Source organism: Taudactylus pleione, unplaced genomic scaffold (assembly GCF_031769625.1).
Source record: "Taudactylus pleione unplaced genomic scaffold, aTauple2 ptg000161l, whole genome shotgun sequence".
Lineage (NCBI taxonomy): Eukaryota > Metazoa > Chordata > Amphibia > Anura > Myobatrachidae > Taudactylus > Taudactylus pleione.
Genome location: NW_028284563.1, coordinates 3564991 through 3581298, shown reverse-complemented (window position 1 = coordinate 3581298; position 16308 = coordinate 3564991). Strand labels below are relative to the sequence as shown.

Genomic DNA, 16308 nt, shown 5'->3' with positions numbered 1-16308 from the left:
TACTCCAAATAATACACATTCATCCACACATTAGTCCACCATGCATCTACTCTTCTCTATTTTTTCTGCTACTTCAACCACATTTCTCACATATCTCCCCTTCTCTGAATCTCATTTCTCCATTTCCCATCATTATTTACTCTTCACTTCTTCTCTTTTTCTCTACTGCTTCCACCTCACTCATCAACCTACTGAAGCAGAACCTCACACATGTTAGAAATGGAGTGCACTACTGCGCAGTCTCAAACAAAATGGTTTCTCAAAAGACACTGCTCTTCCCTTACCAAGACGATCACTGATACTATAACTGTACATGCGCTGCGGCATCTTGTTTACTGTGTATAAGCTATAGAGTGGAGGACGCTATCCTGCCCTTAGCTCCTGAGACCTGAAACATCTATCAGCATATGACTGCTGTTCCAGGACCTGCACCAATACCTGAGACAGTCACCGGCTGGTGAGCTGCCTACCCTGCTCTGCTTCAAACTCCTCTTCATGCCCCTGGACAAACCAGTGTAACAGTGAGTATGGCTGTATTCAATAAACTACACAACCTGGTGAAGTTCCACTAGACTAGTCACCTGGATTCTTCTATATATATCAATTGGTGTGTACATGACTGATACAACCATCAAGTTGTACATACAAGTCTAACAACACCAACAAATCATCCTTCCATTTCTCATCCTGGTCTTTCTCATGGCTGCTGATGACATCTCACCCAACCCTGGGCCCTGTGTAATTCCCTTCTGCTCACAATACTCTTTCCACCATAAAAAGGACATCCACTTTGCACTTTCAATCTCTAAAACTGAGGGCCTGATTCAGAGCCGAACGCTCTGACCAGAGCGCTCGCTCTGAATCAGGGCCCTCCTCCATGAAAATGGAGCGTCCTCATGGATGACGCAATCTCTCTCAGAAACTACCTACCTTTTTTTTCTTCTTTATTTCCAATCGATTTGTGCAACCGATGTGTAACCTAATATTTTACTTTCGTTCACTTTATTATCAATTGCTACTAACATTCCATTAAGATTGCCCTCAAAAGTATTATCAACAATTTTACTTACAGCAAAATAAAGGTGTCACTAATCCATGATCAATCTCTTGGTCTTTTTGCCTCTCTCTACCAATTCAAATGCTCCTCCAATATCTCTACCTCTTAAACATCCTTTTCTCCACTCCCAATATCTGTTGGCTCCCATAAGGCTCTGTCCCCAGTCCTCTGCTATTGCTGTACACCCCTTTTCTTGATAATATAGTGTGCGCATTCAGCCATCAGTCACCTTTATGCTGACAACACACAATTAAACCATTCTCTGTTATCTCATTAAACTAACATGGATGTCCCAAAACTACTGTATATACTTCTCCCAGTGTCATCAGTTCCACTCATATCTACCTCACCGTTAACACTGAAATGCGGTCAACCTCCGAAAACTGCCATTTTCAGAGGTATGACCGCATTCCCCATATGTATCAAGTTGCGGAAGTCAAATCTTTGTGGAGCTTGTACCTGATAGGGAATGCTATCTATAGACAACATTGCCTAAAAGAAGCCTATGGCCTTTTTGGCAGCATGCCCCAAGAGGGATTCAATAGGATCCCTCCCAGTGTCCTTAGTGCCTCATGCATTCACTGGCTGACGGTCGGGCATGCGCAGAGCGCCTGGATCATGAACATGGATGTTCTCACACCGCAAAAAAACACTCTCATTGCAGGAGCTATATTTTGCATTTTAATCACAATTGTACATGCATAGAGCATTATTAAACGCCGCTATGCAATCAGTAAGTGGTGGGGTGTATCACATTCAAAATACGATGCTTGATTCCTCCCGCATTCAAACTCACTGATATTGTGTTATTCCTGAATCCTCTTATTCAATACTATTAATCTTACAAATTCCTAACCTGGCTATACATATTCACCATAATAAAATTAAAATGACTTAACCTCATAAAAAACCCTCAACAACAAGATCACTTACTACATCTGAAACCTATTGTCGAAATACCCTACTTTCTTAAATCTGTCACATACAGTACCTGATCCTTGCCTTTACTCTGATAATAAGCAATAACTCCTACCTACAAGGTTTCTCTTTTGTGCTACTACACACCATGGGATGCATTTACCATGCCCGGTAATAGATTACCCAATCTTTCAAGTTTATATACTCTCTGAAATCCCACCCCACCACTATTACAGCATTCCCGTCTACCACCTGTACTCTCATAGTACTACATCCTCACAGTTGTCCTGATCTCTCTCCTCCACCGCACTCAGTATTTTACCATTTCACATCTGCCTTTATTTTTTCTATCTTTTGCTTGTACATACAGTTTTCACACACAATGGCACCTTACATATCAACTACAATAATAATAAACATACGTAGACCATGTTTTCCAACTAAGACGCATGCACATTTAATAGCATTAATGGCATTTAAAAACTGTACTGCACACTACATAGAGGCGATAAACAAATAACTCTTATATAATAATAATAATAATAATAATAATAATAATAATAATAATAAATACAGCCTGTTCTATGTTTTTTTTAACCTTCGCACAATTTTAAAAGTACTTTGTGAAATGCAGTTAAAATCTAAAAGGTGATAACTGCACTATAAACATTAATATCTTCTCATATAAAAGTAACAAACAAAAAATAACATTTAACGAAATGGTTACAAATATTTAGAGGAAATACAATCATACCTAAGCGTATAAAGTACCCTTCCATCATTCCATATCCTCAGCATCCGGTTTGGGGTTGTTATCCAGTGAGCATCTGCTTTCTTGGAGTTACGGAAAAATGTGTCCGGTATCCAGATCTTACCGACCATATTGCTGTTCAGTCGGAGTACTTTTATCGTGCTGTTGAACTTGAGACGTCTGTCGTACCAGGTTTGTGCAAAAAAAATATCAATAGTATATTCCTGTAACAATAAAAACTTATATAAAGCACCCTGCATTAATAAACCAAAATTATTAAACTGTCTTATATTTACCCTATATAACCACAGGTGACTTGAGACCACTACTAGCCTTGACTTTACTTAAAGGACACTTTCAATATACATTCTCTCCCTTTGACGTGGTACCTCATTTAAGATAGAAAGATTTATCCACTCCTTAACACTCACATTGGAAAGATCATCATGTCTGACAATTACATGTGGGAATAGGGGCACTGTTGAGATGAGGGTACCCCAAACATGAAACCATAAGCAAAAATTTGATTTAAACAATACAAATATAGCACTAACTTTCTTCAGTTCTTTGAGTCTGAAAGTTTGTTAATGCAGATGTCAGATGATCTGGGAGTCTGGTTACATCTTAGATTCATTTTGGGCCTGAATCATTGGTGCACGCAAATCCTGTTGGCCCTGCTAGTCTTGTGCACAGAGACGCCCACCATTGGCATCTCACATCTGCCGCTTGCACACAAATGACGAATCATCAGGAACATTGGTCGCACATCTGAGTAAACCTGCGCTGCCTCAAAACGTTTGTCTCACCTAAGACGCCGAGGCCTCTGTAGCTGTGTACGAATTTACAGAGGCTCACTAGGGCACACCCAGAAAATGGTCCTGACATGTCCTAGCCACCTCCCGTTACCACCCAACAAAATGTTGACTACCTGTCAATCACTTTGCAAAAAAATCCTCACTCTAACTGCCATCTCAAACCCATCTCCACGTGTGTAGTAGCGAAAAATCACGCCATTGCATCTGACATCATCACCGCGTCCACCCCTGAAAACGGCCATTGTATTTATTCACAAACTGCACCATGGCCAGTAATACTCGGCAGCATTTTGGGTGGCAGTTGGTGTGGTTACTTATGCCTAAATGTGAAAAAAATTATGAGTTTTCACAGATTGCTTATTTTTTTCCATTGAAGTAGCAGTTGATTTTATGCACACTATTAATATCACAGACCTTTAACCTGTGCTTTATCCTTGGGGTAATGAGGACTTGGCATAGACTAGTGCTTAAAAAGAACCTACAATCCTTTTATCCTTTGTTCACATAAATGGTAGTGTAGAGTTCATGGCATTGCTCTCAGGGAATATCTTCAAATATGTCCTCCATTTATAATGTCTTGATTATTCCCAAATGAGAAATGTATATGCTGTAATATGCCTGGTATTATTATGGGGCATCTGGCCTTTGATCCGTTACCCCTTTTGAACTAGTACACTGAGATAAGGAAATGGAGATATGAAGGGTGCCAAGCTCCTCACTGGAGAATGGTACGTGGCATGCCCTGCCTAGACAAGCCTTTCTTGATGCAATCCTAGACATTGTGACTGGCTCACATCAGGGGGGCCATTCAGCCAGGGAACAAAAGATTTTGAAAGAAGCAGCTGTACACTGTAGACCACATGCTTTAGCATTAGCAATAGGAATCTAGTGTTTTATAGAAGATAATAATAACAGTTATGATCTATCTTGTGATTATCCACATGCATATTTATAGTCAGTGATGTGGTCTCTAAACTAAGCACCAAAGACAAATATTTATCATGTGATGCAACTGAAATGAGTTACTGTATCAACAAAAGTAAGGGTCAAGTCATAGGGATATCTCGTATCTGTGTGAGTGTAAATTGATTTGTGAATCAGCTTAGGTTCATATTAACCTGATATACTTGGTTGTTGCAGAGTATCCAAAATTTAAGTAGCGTGTGGATTTGAAAAAATGTATTCCCTGCAAAATCATTCTAATAAAAATGCAGTAAGTTACAGAAGTAAACTGAGGCTACACTAGGTCTAAAAAGGCTTTTATTAAGCAGAGAAAAGTTTTACATAAATTTCAAGGAATGTACAAAATGTTCCTTTACGTGAATGAGTTAATCAGCAAGCACTGTGTAACTACCCACAAACCATCACTATTTTACAAAGCAATGACATATGTTTTAGAATCGAGATAATAAAACATTAAATTATAGAAACTGTTTTATCAGGACTGATACTAACTAAATACAATTAAAGAATAAATGTATTTAAAAATTGTACCCAAAGAACCCAATTCCTCTAAAAATGCACTGAACTAATAGATATTTACTAGCATAAACACTTATTTAAGGAAGTTACATTCAAATTTATACAAGCTGCCAGTTATATAAACCGCCACTATGTACATTCATCAAAACAACAAATTTAGGCCCTGATTCAGACCCACTCGTGAGCGGCTGTCCGCTCGCAAGTGGGTCGATGGTCTGCACTGCGCATGCACACGACGGAAGGAGCTCCGTCGTGCGCATGCACGAGACGCGACGAGCGAAGGACTTTCCTTCGCTCGTAGTGTCTGATCAAAGGGGGCATGCTGTCGATGTTGATTGACAGCACGCCCCCTTTGGTGGGTGTGCTGGGGACGTGCCTGCCAGACGGAGGTGTTCCCAAGGGAACGCCTACCGTCAGAAGCCGGCCCCACTGACATCACTAGTGAAGTCAGTGGGAGTGATTTTGGCTCTGATAGAGCCAAAATCACTCCTGGCCTTGAGGTTGAAAAACTCAACCGCAGGCTTCTGCTCGCAGTGGCGATGGTCGCGATGGTCAAGACCATCACGACCATCATCCTGCACGCTCGTATACGCTGTGGGTGGTGACCCACAGCTATACGAGCGTCCAGGAGGACGCTCCATATTTATGGAGGTGGGCCCTGATTCAGAGCGAGCGCTCTGGTCAGAGCGTCCGGCTCTGAATCAGGGCCTTAATAACAGAAGAGATTCAATTCATGTTGTTTTTTAGATACACAATACTGTGCAAATGTTTTAGGCAGGTGTGAAAAAAATGCTGCAAAGTAGGAATGCTTTCAAAAATAAAATTGACAATAGTTTATTTTTATCAATTAACAAAATGAAAAGTGAATGAACACAAGATAAATCTAAATAAAAAACAATATTTTGTGTCACCACCCTTTGCCTTCAAAACATTCGTAACATTCATACTGTATATATATATATATATATATATATATATATATATTTTTTTTTATAAACAGTATATATATATATATATATATATATATATCAGTTCCTTTTGTTTTGGCCCAATTCTTTATACTGCTGAAGCTCCAGCAGTATAAGCCAATTAATATTCTCTTGCTGCATATTTTCCAGCAGTTGGAAAGAGCTCTGGCCAGTTTAGAAAGTTTCAGCATAACACACAACTACTGTCTCCAAACATTTCAGTTATTTCCCTTACTTACTCATCACATATCACCTCGTGACACTCCTGATCAGTGGCAGCTCCATAGGTGGGGCTGCAACAGAGTCCAAAATTCAAATAGGGGAGCCACACCAACTGCCACCCGAAACGCTGCCAAGCATTACTGGCCAGGACTCACCAACACCTGGCCAGGACTCACCAACAGTTGGTGTCGATTTGAATATTGGACCCACCTCTGGAGCCATCACTGCTCCTGATAATCACTGAATCACAACATCACAGCATTAGCCACAACAAGAACAGTATAGAAGAAAGAAATAAAGTACACAGGTGTACAATAATAAAGATGAAAAGGAAAATGGTAATGCTAGGAACAAGCTATGTAATAAAGTAAAGTGCTGACAAAATAAACAAACAGATGGGGGAGAGAGAAAAATAAAAGAATGACGGGAGCACTGATGAAGAGGAGGAAAGAGAGAGAGAAGCTAGGCAGTGCTGGGGACAACATTCATGTTATATCTTCAAAAAAGTCACGTAATATTATATTCTGTCTGTATTATATGTTACATAGTAAGCTCTTTTTCCTTTACCGTTGTCAATGTTGGCAAGCTCCAGAGGTAACCTTTATGAAAACATGTTGGGGCCATGCAGTTCAAGACAACCTGACATATTTTTCTTATTGTCATTTTTATTTTGATTATTACTATACAGGAATTTGGTCTGTATTGGGCTTTTGTTGCCACTTGTATTTGTGTTTATTTCTATTATGCCTGACCACTCAAAATAAAGAATTATAAAAAAATATATATCATTACACGTAGTATGTAATTAGAGCTAAAGTTATTAAAAATGCCCTGTTGCCTTCAAGAAAACAATACATTAAAATAATCTTTACTATGTTGTGCTGCTATCTACCAATATGTATAATGATACTCTATTGTAAACTACAGTAGTGTAATCTCATGGTGCCTGACGTGCAGTATAAAACAAGTCTCAGCTAGAGAAATGTGAAATATCTCAGCTGGCTGCATATAAGTATCCTGGTCACTCCCCCACTAAACTTCTTGAAACTTGGGTTTCCTGCACTGGTTCTTGATGTTTTTACTACAGTATTCATGTCTACTATTACTTCTGTGTCAATATTTCATGATAGTACATCTGAATATCAGTTTTAGCGAACATGAAACATCCACATGCATCAATTAATAACTGGTACACTATTTGATCATACACTAATATTGGAAGGCCATGGGTCATCCAATGACATGGAGTCCTATAAATTTGTATTTGTGACCTAAAATTCAAGAACCCCGATCTCTATTGTATTATTACACGGTAACATCCTGCAGCATAAAAAAATATATAAATTAAATACTTTACTCACCATATTGATAGCATTTACTGGTCCTATGCTGTTAACATACATGTCCGTATGAATTACTGTAGGCTTAACTGTTAATAATGAAAAAAGTACATGATTTAAAAAATTATGCAATGTAGGCAAAAAAACATATGACATGAAAATATTATTTTTATACTTGATTTCATATGATAATGATAAATACAAAAATCTGCAATTTGGTGTACAGTATCTGTAGTTTGGTGTATTGAGACCAAACTGTATTGTCATTCTTCTGATTATCTGTGGTTGAGAAACAAATGCCACAAACAGACTTTTAAATGAATGATCGTCAAACGAGTATTTTCTAAACAGTCATTAAGGCTGACAACATGCAATGCTTCTGCAGTGTAATTTGCTCATGGCCTCCACCAGCATTGGAGGACAAATAGTATGAGTACAACGTTTACATTTTAATTACATTTTTACTGTGCAATAATTCTAGTTCTTGCTGATATGTCAAATCTTGTTTTTGTTGATGAGTGCAACCACCTTTAATGTTTGTGCAAGGTAAAATACAATTGTTATAATGATCTTTCACAATATACTTATTGTAGCATTCTATCTAAGAAGAGGTATACAAATTTAACTGACTCAGTAAATATCAATCAGATACTGTACCTAATTCTATCCAGAAGGGTAAGGTTGGGTACACATCTGAATGATGGGCAATTTCCATGAAGGTTGACCCAAATTCCCTTGAACCCCAAACAAATGATATTGAGCGTACACACTGTACAATCCTTAAAGCAACAGAATTATTTAACCTGTCATTTGATTGTATATGATTTACCATTGCTCCTGTACACACTAGAATGACCATCTTTAAAGAGGTGATGTCTTCAGAGGCCATATCGGAACAATATATTGCCTGGTCGTCCGGTAGGCCATAAACACTACATGATGTGCACCACATCGTTCATGATATCTTCTGATTAACCCTGCAGCACGGCCAACCAGAGAATGTTGTATATGATGCACAGAAGTGCACTATTGTGCATACACACTACACGATATACACGATCCGTTATTCCATTTTGACCAATCATGACAATATTGTTCTAGTGTGTACCCGGTCTTACTTATCAAAACAATCACAGACTACTGTATGCCTACAGTATTTGAACATAATTGACCAGATTAGATTGTTTTAAGAAGCATAAAATATATATTCGCCAATTTTACCAAAAGCCTACCAGCTTTTTGTGTGCAGGTTTATTTCCTTCCCCCTTCTTTTCACTGTTTATTAATTGTCATTCATCAGAGGATGGTTCCCTATCCATGAGATATAGAGACACTAGCAACTCTAACAGTGACTGAATTTAATATATTTTTAACATGTTTTTTTCTGTTTTTCTATGTATAGAGTTGTTGTATGTCCTTTAGAGTTTAGGACATTTTATATAATTGAAGTAAAAGCTTTGTTTTAAATGTGTTACATACAGTATAGATTATTACTTTAAAGTGTGCCCCAAAAAAGAGTCTACTTTACTTTTCTTGGACTTGCATTTAAATTACATATTGGTTAGAACAAAGAAAGCTCCTAATATATCTATGTATGATATATGAGTACTCTGCTGTAGAAGCTTCTAGAAAATGCCCTCACTTGTAGTAAAGTTTGGAGAGATGATGTTTCTGTCATAAAAAAATTCCATACTGAAAAATTACAATATAAGGAAACATAGCACAAATCTAGACCTAGAACAAACCTACAATGTACCGAAACTTCATTGATGAGGTTCTCAATGTTATAATGTAAGTACTAATGTGCTTGTACAGATAAAATGGCTTACACTCTTATTGCACTACTATTTAAATGATTGCCTTGCAAAGGGTCTCATTCATAGGTACACACAGTGGCGATGTTGGATGCAAGCAGATGATGTTTCCAGTCTGCACAAGCATCTGAGTAGCATTGCACATGTGTCCCGGTGGTTACTGCACAAAAACGCAGATCGCAATTGCATGCAGATAAATTGCTTTTCAGTGGGTGTTCCTCAGAGGGAAAGGGAAGATTGCACCAAGACGGAATAGTTCCGCTGCGAGTGGGCGTCTCAGTAGACTGCGAATCGGTCACGGCATTAGCATAACGATGCAGTCACTGCTTCGGAAAAGAACCAGCCACTGTCTGGTTGCAACTCAGAATCAGGCCCAAATTAGTTACCTAAATCACAAACTACTGCAAAATTAAATATATACACTACAAACCTCCAATGTCCGGCCTGAGCTTGTTGTCATACCCTTTGAGAAGTCCATTTAAAATAGAGGTCACATCGTTATCATGGAATTTTCGTGTCAATAGCCATGTTTTATTAGATGGCGCATCTTCATAGTCTTCATCTTCTTTTTGAAAAGTACTGTAAGACAAAAAAAATCAATAAATAACTGTTATAAGTAACCATTTTAAGTTGCAAACGTTAGAACGATGACAAATTTTCACAGAGCCAATGGAATGATCACTTGTGTGAATGCATTTGTTTGTGCTATGTTAATTTAGATTTGGTCAATTGGTCAACATTCAGATGGTCAACCAACATTCTGTAAACATGTATTTAGGTTGACAGGATTAAATGGTTCACACACTGAAAAGGCCGACATTTAACATGTTGATACTAAAATGTCAAAAGATGGTTATCTTTTTTATTATTTTAGGAGTTAAGGTTAGGGCTAGGTTTAGGGTTAGGTTTAGGATTAAATTTATGGTTAGGCTTAGAGTTAGGTTTATGGCAGTGGTTCCAAAACCTTCTTCAAACACGGTGATCTAGAGTATCAGAATTTGTTTTTCGGCACCCCTAGAACAAATGTTATGTGGTGGTGAACAGAGATGCTCTTTTGTGTGTCCTCATATTTTATGATTGGCAGTCACCAGCAATGGTTTTACCTATCACATTGATCATAAATAATATTATTTGGTACTGGACCAGCAACCCATGCCAAACCTGGAAGTGCCCTGCAGCACCCCAAGGAGCCACAGCACCCAGTTTGGGAACCACTGGTGTAGGGTTAAGTTTAGGGTTAGGCTTAGGTTTAGGGTTAGGCTTAGATTTACGTTTAGGATTAGGCTTAGGTTTAGGGTTAGTGTTTAGGTTTAGACTAAAATAACAAAAAAAAGTGTCAATATTTTACTGTCAACATTATTATTATTATTATTATTATTATTATTATTATTATTATTATTATTATCCTTTATTTATATGGCACCACAAGGGTTACGCAGCGCCTTACATAGTACATAAACATAGTGCACAAACATAGTACATAAACATAGTGCACAAACATAGTACATAAATAGTTGAGCAGAACAAGAAAACAGTGTCATACAGTTTAAGACACTACAAGACAAGTACATGGTATATAAACACTGCTGCAACAGTAGCAGGATGGCAAAAGTCACGGGTTAGGTGCTTTTGAGTATAGAGCAGATAATATAAGTAAAGAAAGGATAAGCACAAGAGGAAAGAGGGCCCTACTCGTGAGAGCTTACATTCTAAAGGGGATGGGCAGACAGACAGTGGTGACACAGATGGGGTAGACAGTGAGCATGGGACAGAGGGTTAGGATGACAGATGGCAGGATTCCTATTGTACAGTATGTGTGGAAGTCATTTGAATTAAGATTTACGCCACTGACATTCTACTTTAAGAGGCAGTTTTTGTAGGTGTCTGTGGAAAGCCATGGCTGTTATGTCAGTTTACGTTAAGTCTTCACTTCATGAAGGGCTATTTAGAGAGTTTGGTTAACGTGTGACCCAGCAGACTCAGGTAAATGTAGAAATTGGTGAAAGTAGTTATTGTAAAGAGATGTTCAGAAGTAAAATAATAAGTTGTGATCAAGTGTGAATTCTATAAGGCACATTTATTGCTTTGGAGGGTGATGGGAGCCATGTGAGGTTTGCAGGATATTTATTCCATAGTAAAACCGCTGTGTGTGTGTGTGTGGGGCCTGGATTTGGTGATATGTCACCAGATAATAAAAGCAGAAGGATGGAGAAGTAGATATAATTGTAGGTGTGTAAAAGTTTTTTATAGTGACATAATGAGGCTGTAATAGTCAATTTTTGATGAAAAGATAGCTCTTTAGTTTTTAGAGGAGGTGAGTGACTCAATAGGGCGGCAGTGTGCCCAGAGAGGGGAGATGCAGGGAGAGTTAGGGATGTTATATCCTTAGAGAAAATACAAAGGAGGGAGTGATAAAAAGAAATGTGTAGTACATGGTGAGTTTTAGGTTTGTTATTTTTAGACAAATTTTAAAGCAATCAGTTTCTTAATCTGAAATTACCTTAGATGTTGGTCAATGTTTTTCAACTGTTTGATTAACTGTTATGTAATCACACTTTGTGCATTTAACACTCGGTGCTTTTAACCCCAGCTGCCCCTAGACTGAATATAAAGGAGAGGTATCCCTTGATTAAGACAGGCTACAACTGACTCAATTGGTCTGCTGATCAAAGGAGATAACTTGCTCTGAGTTGGAGCAAAAACCAGGCCAGATATATACCATAAACTATGCTTCACTGACCAATACAGACTATACAGGAAAAAAAAAAAAAAATCTATGCAAGAGAGACAATCACATACATTTAAATCCACACACGATTGCAAGCATGAGGTTCTATGCAGAATGTAGGTGCAATAAGCGGGATGAGAGTCACATACATTTAAATCCACACACGATTGCAAGCATGAGGTTCTATGCAGAATATAGGTGCAATAAGCAGGATGAGAGTCACAGACATTTAAATCCACACACGATTGCAAGCATGAGGTTCTATGCAGAATATAGGTGCAATAAGCAGGATGAGTCACGTAATGTCATGTAAAATGTTGCCATTTTTGATGTGTTGACCATTTTACCATGTCTACCTAAATACATGTCTACAGAACAATGGTCAAGCTAATGACCATGTCGACCTATTAACTGTGGACATTCTGAACCAGTCGACCTTATGGTGTCAACCTTCTGAATGTAGAACTTTTAACTGTTGTACCTTCATGCCAAAACCATTAATTTTGAAATAGAAGATGTATTAAACCTTTCTAAAGAAGACAAGTGAAAAAAGTTGCTCATACCACCAATCAGCTTCTAGCAATTAGTTATCGAGTAGAATCTTTAAAACTATAGCTATAAGCCGATTACACCTGTCCTTTATAGAAAGTTTGAAAAATCTCCCCCAAATTGAAAATAGTTTGGAAACACGTCTTTAGTAACAAAGCAAGTACTCTAGGCATGGCAATTTTCAGAGTGCCCTGTTTCCTAACATGCTATGAAAAGAAAGTTGTGTAGCCAGGAGTGAAGTTAATGCAGGGCAAGGCCTTTCCCTTACGTGTTATTAACTTGGTGTTGTCCTCCAGGCTTTGGTGAGTTCTCAGGACAGGTAAAGGAGGAAGATGGGATGCAATGGGACAGTAGTTTGCCGGACTGTCTGTGAAGGTTAGCATTAGGGGTTATCGTTAGGCACTAGAGGGAGGGTTAGAGTTAGGCATTAAAGGGGGAGGGTTAGGTTTAGGGTGCGGAGAAGGTTAGGTTAGGTTTAGGCACTAGGGGGAGAGGTTAGGCATAGGCAGCAGGTAGGGAGGGTTATGGGTAGGGAGAGGGGGTGGTTTAGGATACTGACTGATAGGTGTCAATCTCCTAACCCTGTCAGGATGCCGGTGTCATGATTCTAACCGCCGGGATCCTGAGAGCCGGCATCACATACCCAACCCCTTGTAGGCAGTGCTCTTCAGACTGCATTAGCACATATATTTGTAATGTTCAGGTGTCCACATACTTCTGGTCATGTAGTGTATTATTATTGGTTTTATTTTTAGAATTAAATAATAGCGTACAAAGTATTTAATACAGTTTAAAAATACCTTTGTAATGTTGTTTTTTTATCTTGAAGTAAACTTATTTAAATTAATAAAATCTCCTTTTTTTGATATTTGTTTCCAGCACTCCTACTTCCACTTGAGCCCCTGCTTTCATACATTCTGCTGCCTGTCTGACAAGAAGAATTATTCACTGATTTAAATGAATAAAGTTCAAGTGGAAGAAGCTGATGAGCTACAATAGTCTCCATATAGCCAGCTCTTTTTGTCTGATGGTACTCAACAGTACACAGCACGGGCACATTTTTTTTGTATAATTTTTAATTCGTAGAACTAGTTCTAAAAGCAGGAATAAATCAGGGAAATAATTTCAGAAATGCTGAAAATATAGATTTGACTATCTGTCTTGAATATGTAGAAGTTACTATAAATCTTGCATTAACTTGTTACCTTCAGTTAGTATCGGTGACTGTTTTCATATAAAAAAAATTGCCTATAACTGACAAATAGTTTTCAATTTTATATCAAATAAAACAAAAATAATTGAAGAGTATTTAATAAAAACACAAAAAATAAACAGTTCACAAATATACAACAGGAGCTAGAAAATGCATATACGGATGTTAATTCACAAATTAGAAAAAAAAATAAGCAGAACCATACTGAGTACATACACAAATAGTCAATCACGAATAGTAACAGTATAGAAACAGTAGACCTACATCCAATAACAAAAAGGAAGAGGGAGATAGAAGAGCCACAAACCAAATAGACCATACCCAAATAGAGATGTCACATTAATGGACATGGAGTAAGGCATCTCATGCATGGACAGTAGTAGGTGGATAATAATTTATTAATGTCATTTCAGAAATTTAACAAGGGGCTGGTGTGTCACAAACATAAACAGTATATTAAAAAATGGTTCCCAAAGGGGATACCAAAATATGTATACAAATATATATTTTTTAAAAGTATATCCACTTCACAAAAAGATGTAATTAAAGGACAAACTATCCATTAATACAGATAAGTAATTGTAGCAGTCACTTATACACTATAATCGATTTGGCACAATATACTGTAGCACAATAGAGGTTAACAGGACCAATGGGTAGCTTTTCCAATATCCAGCTCATTAAGAAGCTTTAGAGATGCTAGTAACCTGCATAGAGGCAAAGCAAATGATAGGTGGTGTGACAGGATCACCAGAGATAGCGATAGTGAGCCATGGATTCTGTGTGGGGCTGGAAGGATTCACCCACAGGAGGGAATTAAAGCCAGGAGTTAGCTCACCTAATTGTTGCCAAGTGGATTCAGTCCAGGGAGGACTGCGTCAGACCATTCCGACAGAGGTCACTGTGCTAGCAAGCCATTGAGGGCCAGGAGGCCTGAGCCTAGACCTGTGGGAGACAGGGAAAGCTACTAAACTCTGGGACTGGGCTATGTTACCTGCAAGGAAGCAGGCTAGATGGTGAGGCTGTGGCAGTTAGCCATAGACCAGGTCTGAGCCTGTGTTAACCTGCAGTAAGCAGGACTAAGGTGACTTTGGACTTTAATTTGCAGACTAGCTGCCCAAGGTTAGTCAGGGAGATGAGCCAAAAGCAGTTTTAAATGAGTGCAGCCATAATAGAAGCAAGCTCAAATATTCAAATGTCCTCACATCTGCTGGAAGCATCCAATTATACATCTTAGAAAAGAATGAGTGAATTAGAATAAGTATACCTAATCTTCTAAAAACACATCCATCTTGAGAGCAAATCTGTCCAGGTGCCAAACAGAGTCCTTAAATGAATGCTAAGTGGATAAGCAGCGTAAACACCGGACTGACAAAAACTGACAATCAATACTGTAGATATTCCTTTATACATTTCTTGTAAGCTTCTGCAGTTTTATCAGAAGTGCTGGTAGTATTGCTTGTCTTACTGTCCGTGCTGGACCTGTTTTTGCTTAAATTCTCCTTAATGTTGTGGATACTCTGATTCTCAGTTTTCCTGACCTTCATTTTCCTTCTGGATTTCCGCTGTCTGCTGCATGCCTTGAACCTGGACCATGACCCAACTATTGTAATTTCTGCCTGACCCTAGACTGTGACCATTCTGTTTGCTGCCAGCCCCGATAATTTGCAAATGCTTTGAACTTGTTTACCACTCTGTGCTACCTCAGTTTTTCCTGCTGCCACCTATATACAGTAAATATATAAAATGAAAGGACAATTCTTAGTTCATGTTCTGTATCCATCATCTAGTGTCTCATTCTCTCCTAGCCCAGCAGTATCTTGAGGTACCAGCAGGAGATTAAACCATTGAGGAATATGGTTCTCTCCAAGATCTTTTCACTTCCCTGTAGATATTTCTGTAACATATTGCAGCCTGCATGAACAAAAAGTTGCGTGAATACACCTTGTTGAACTTTACCTATGCATGAATGCCATTAACATCTCTGTTATGCCTTTCTATTTGAAAGAGTACATAGATTTAGAATGGGTTTGACTATGCATTGTTGCATTTGTATGTACTGATTTTCTTAGAACTTGTATGCACTGATGTTATAATTATGCATTTTTAATACTAGTGCAAAAGATGTTAGTTTAAAAAAAATCTAATATGTCCTATGGTACCATTACGAGCTGTTTTTTTATTCTATTGTGTCTTATTTATAAAAGAGGAGTGCACTAAATTATGTAATGAATGAGGCACCAAATATCCTTGCATGGAAAGCTTTCAACTTCACTACTGGGGTGGGAGTTGGGGAGGTTTTCATGCTAACTTCCTGCCAGAATGTTATGATACCCAAAGCCTGCTTCATGTGAACCCCCTAGAACCCAGGCTAGTGAGGTCTTCCACCAATAACTGAGCGCTCGCAACCGGGTCGCTAGTGGTCCCTTTGGTGGGCGGGCCGGGGGGGTG

The 16308-nt window shown here is 38.4% G+C and overlaps 1 protein-coding gene across 3 annotated transcripts in view; it reads right to left on the bottom strand.

The window, feature by feature from the left end:
• GABRG2 (gamma-aminobutyric acid type A receptor subunit gamma2) overlaps nucleotides 1-16308 on the bottom strand; it is a 138011-nt gene that overhangs the window by 50712 nt on the left and 70991 nt on the right. For all 3 annotated transcript variants that reach the window (XM_088475066.1, XM_088475067.1, XM_088475069.1), the window contains exons 2-4: nucleotides 9798-9946; nucleotides 7575-7642; nucleotides 2730-2950 (exon numbers count right to left, since the gene is read on the bottom strand). In XM_088475066.1, coding sequence (XP_088331192.1) covers nucleotides 2730-2950; nucleotides 7575-7642; nucleotides 9798-9946 — 438 coding nt within the window. The remainder of the gene's footprint in view (nucleotides 1-2729; nucleotides 2951-7574; nucleotides 7643-9797; nucleotides 9947-16308) is intronic.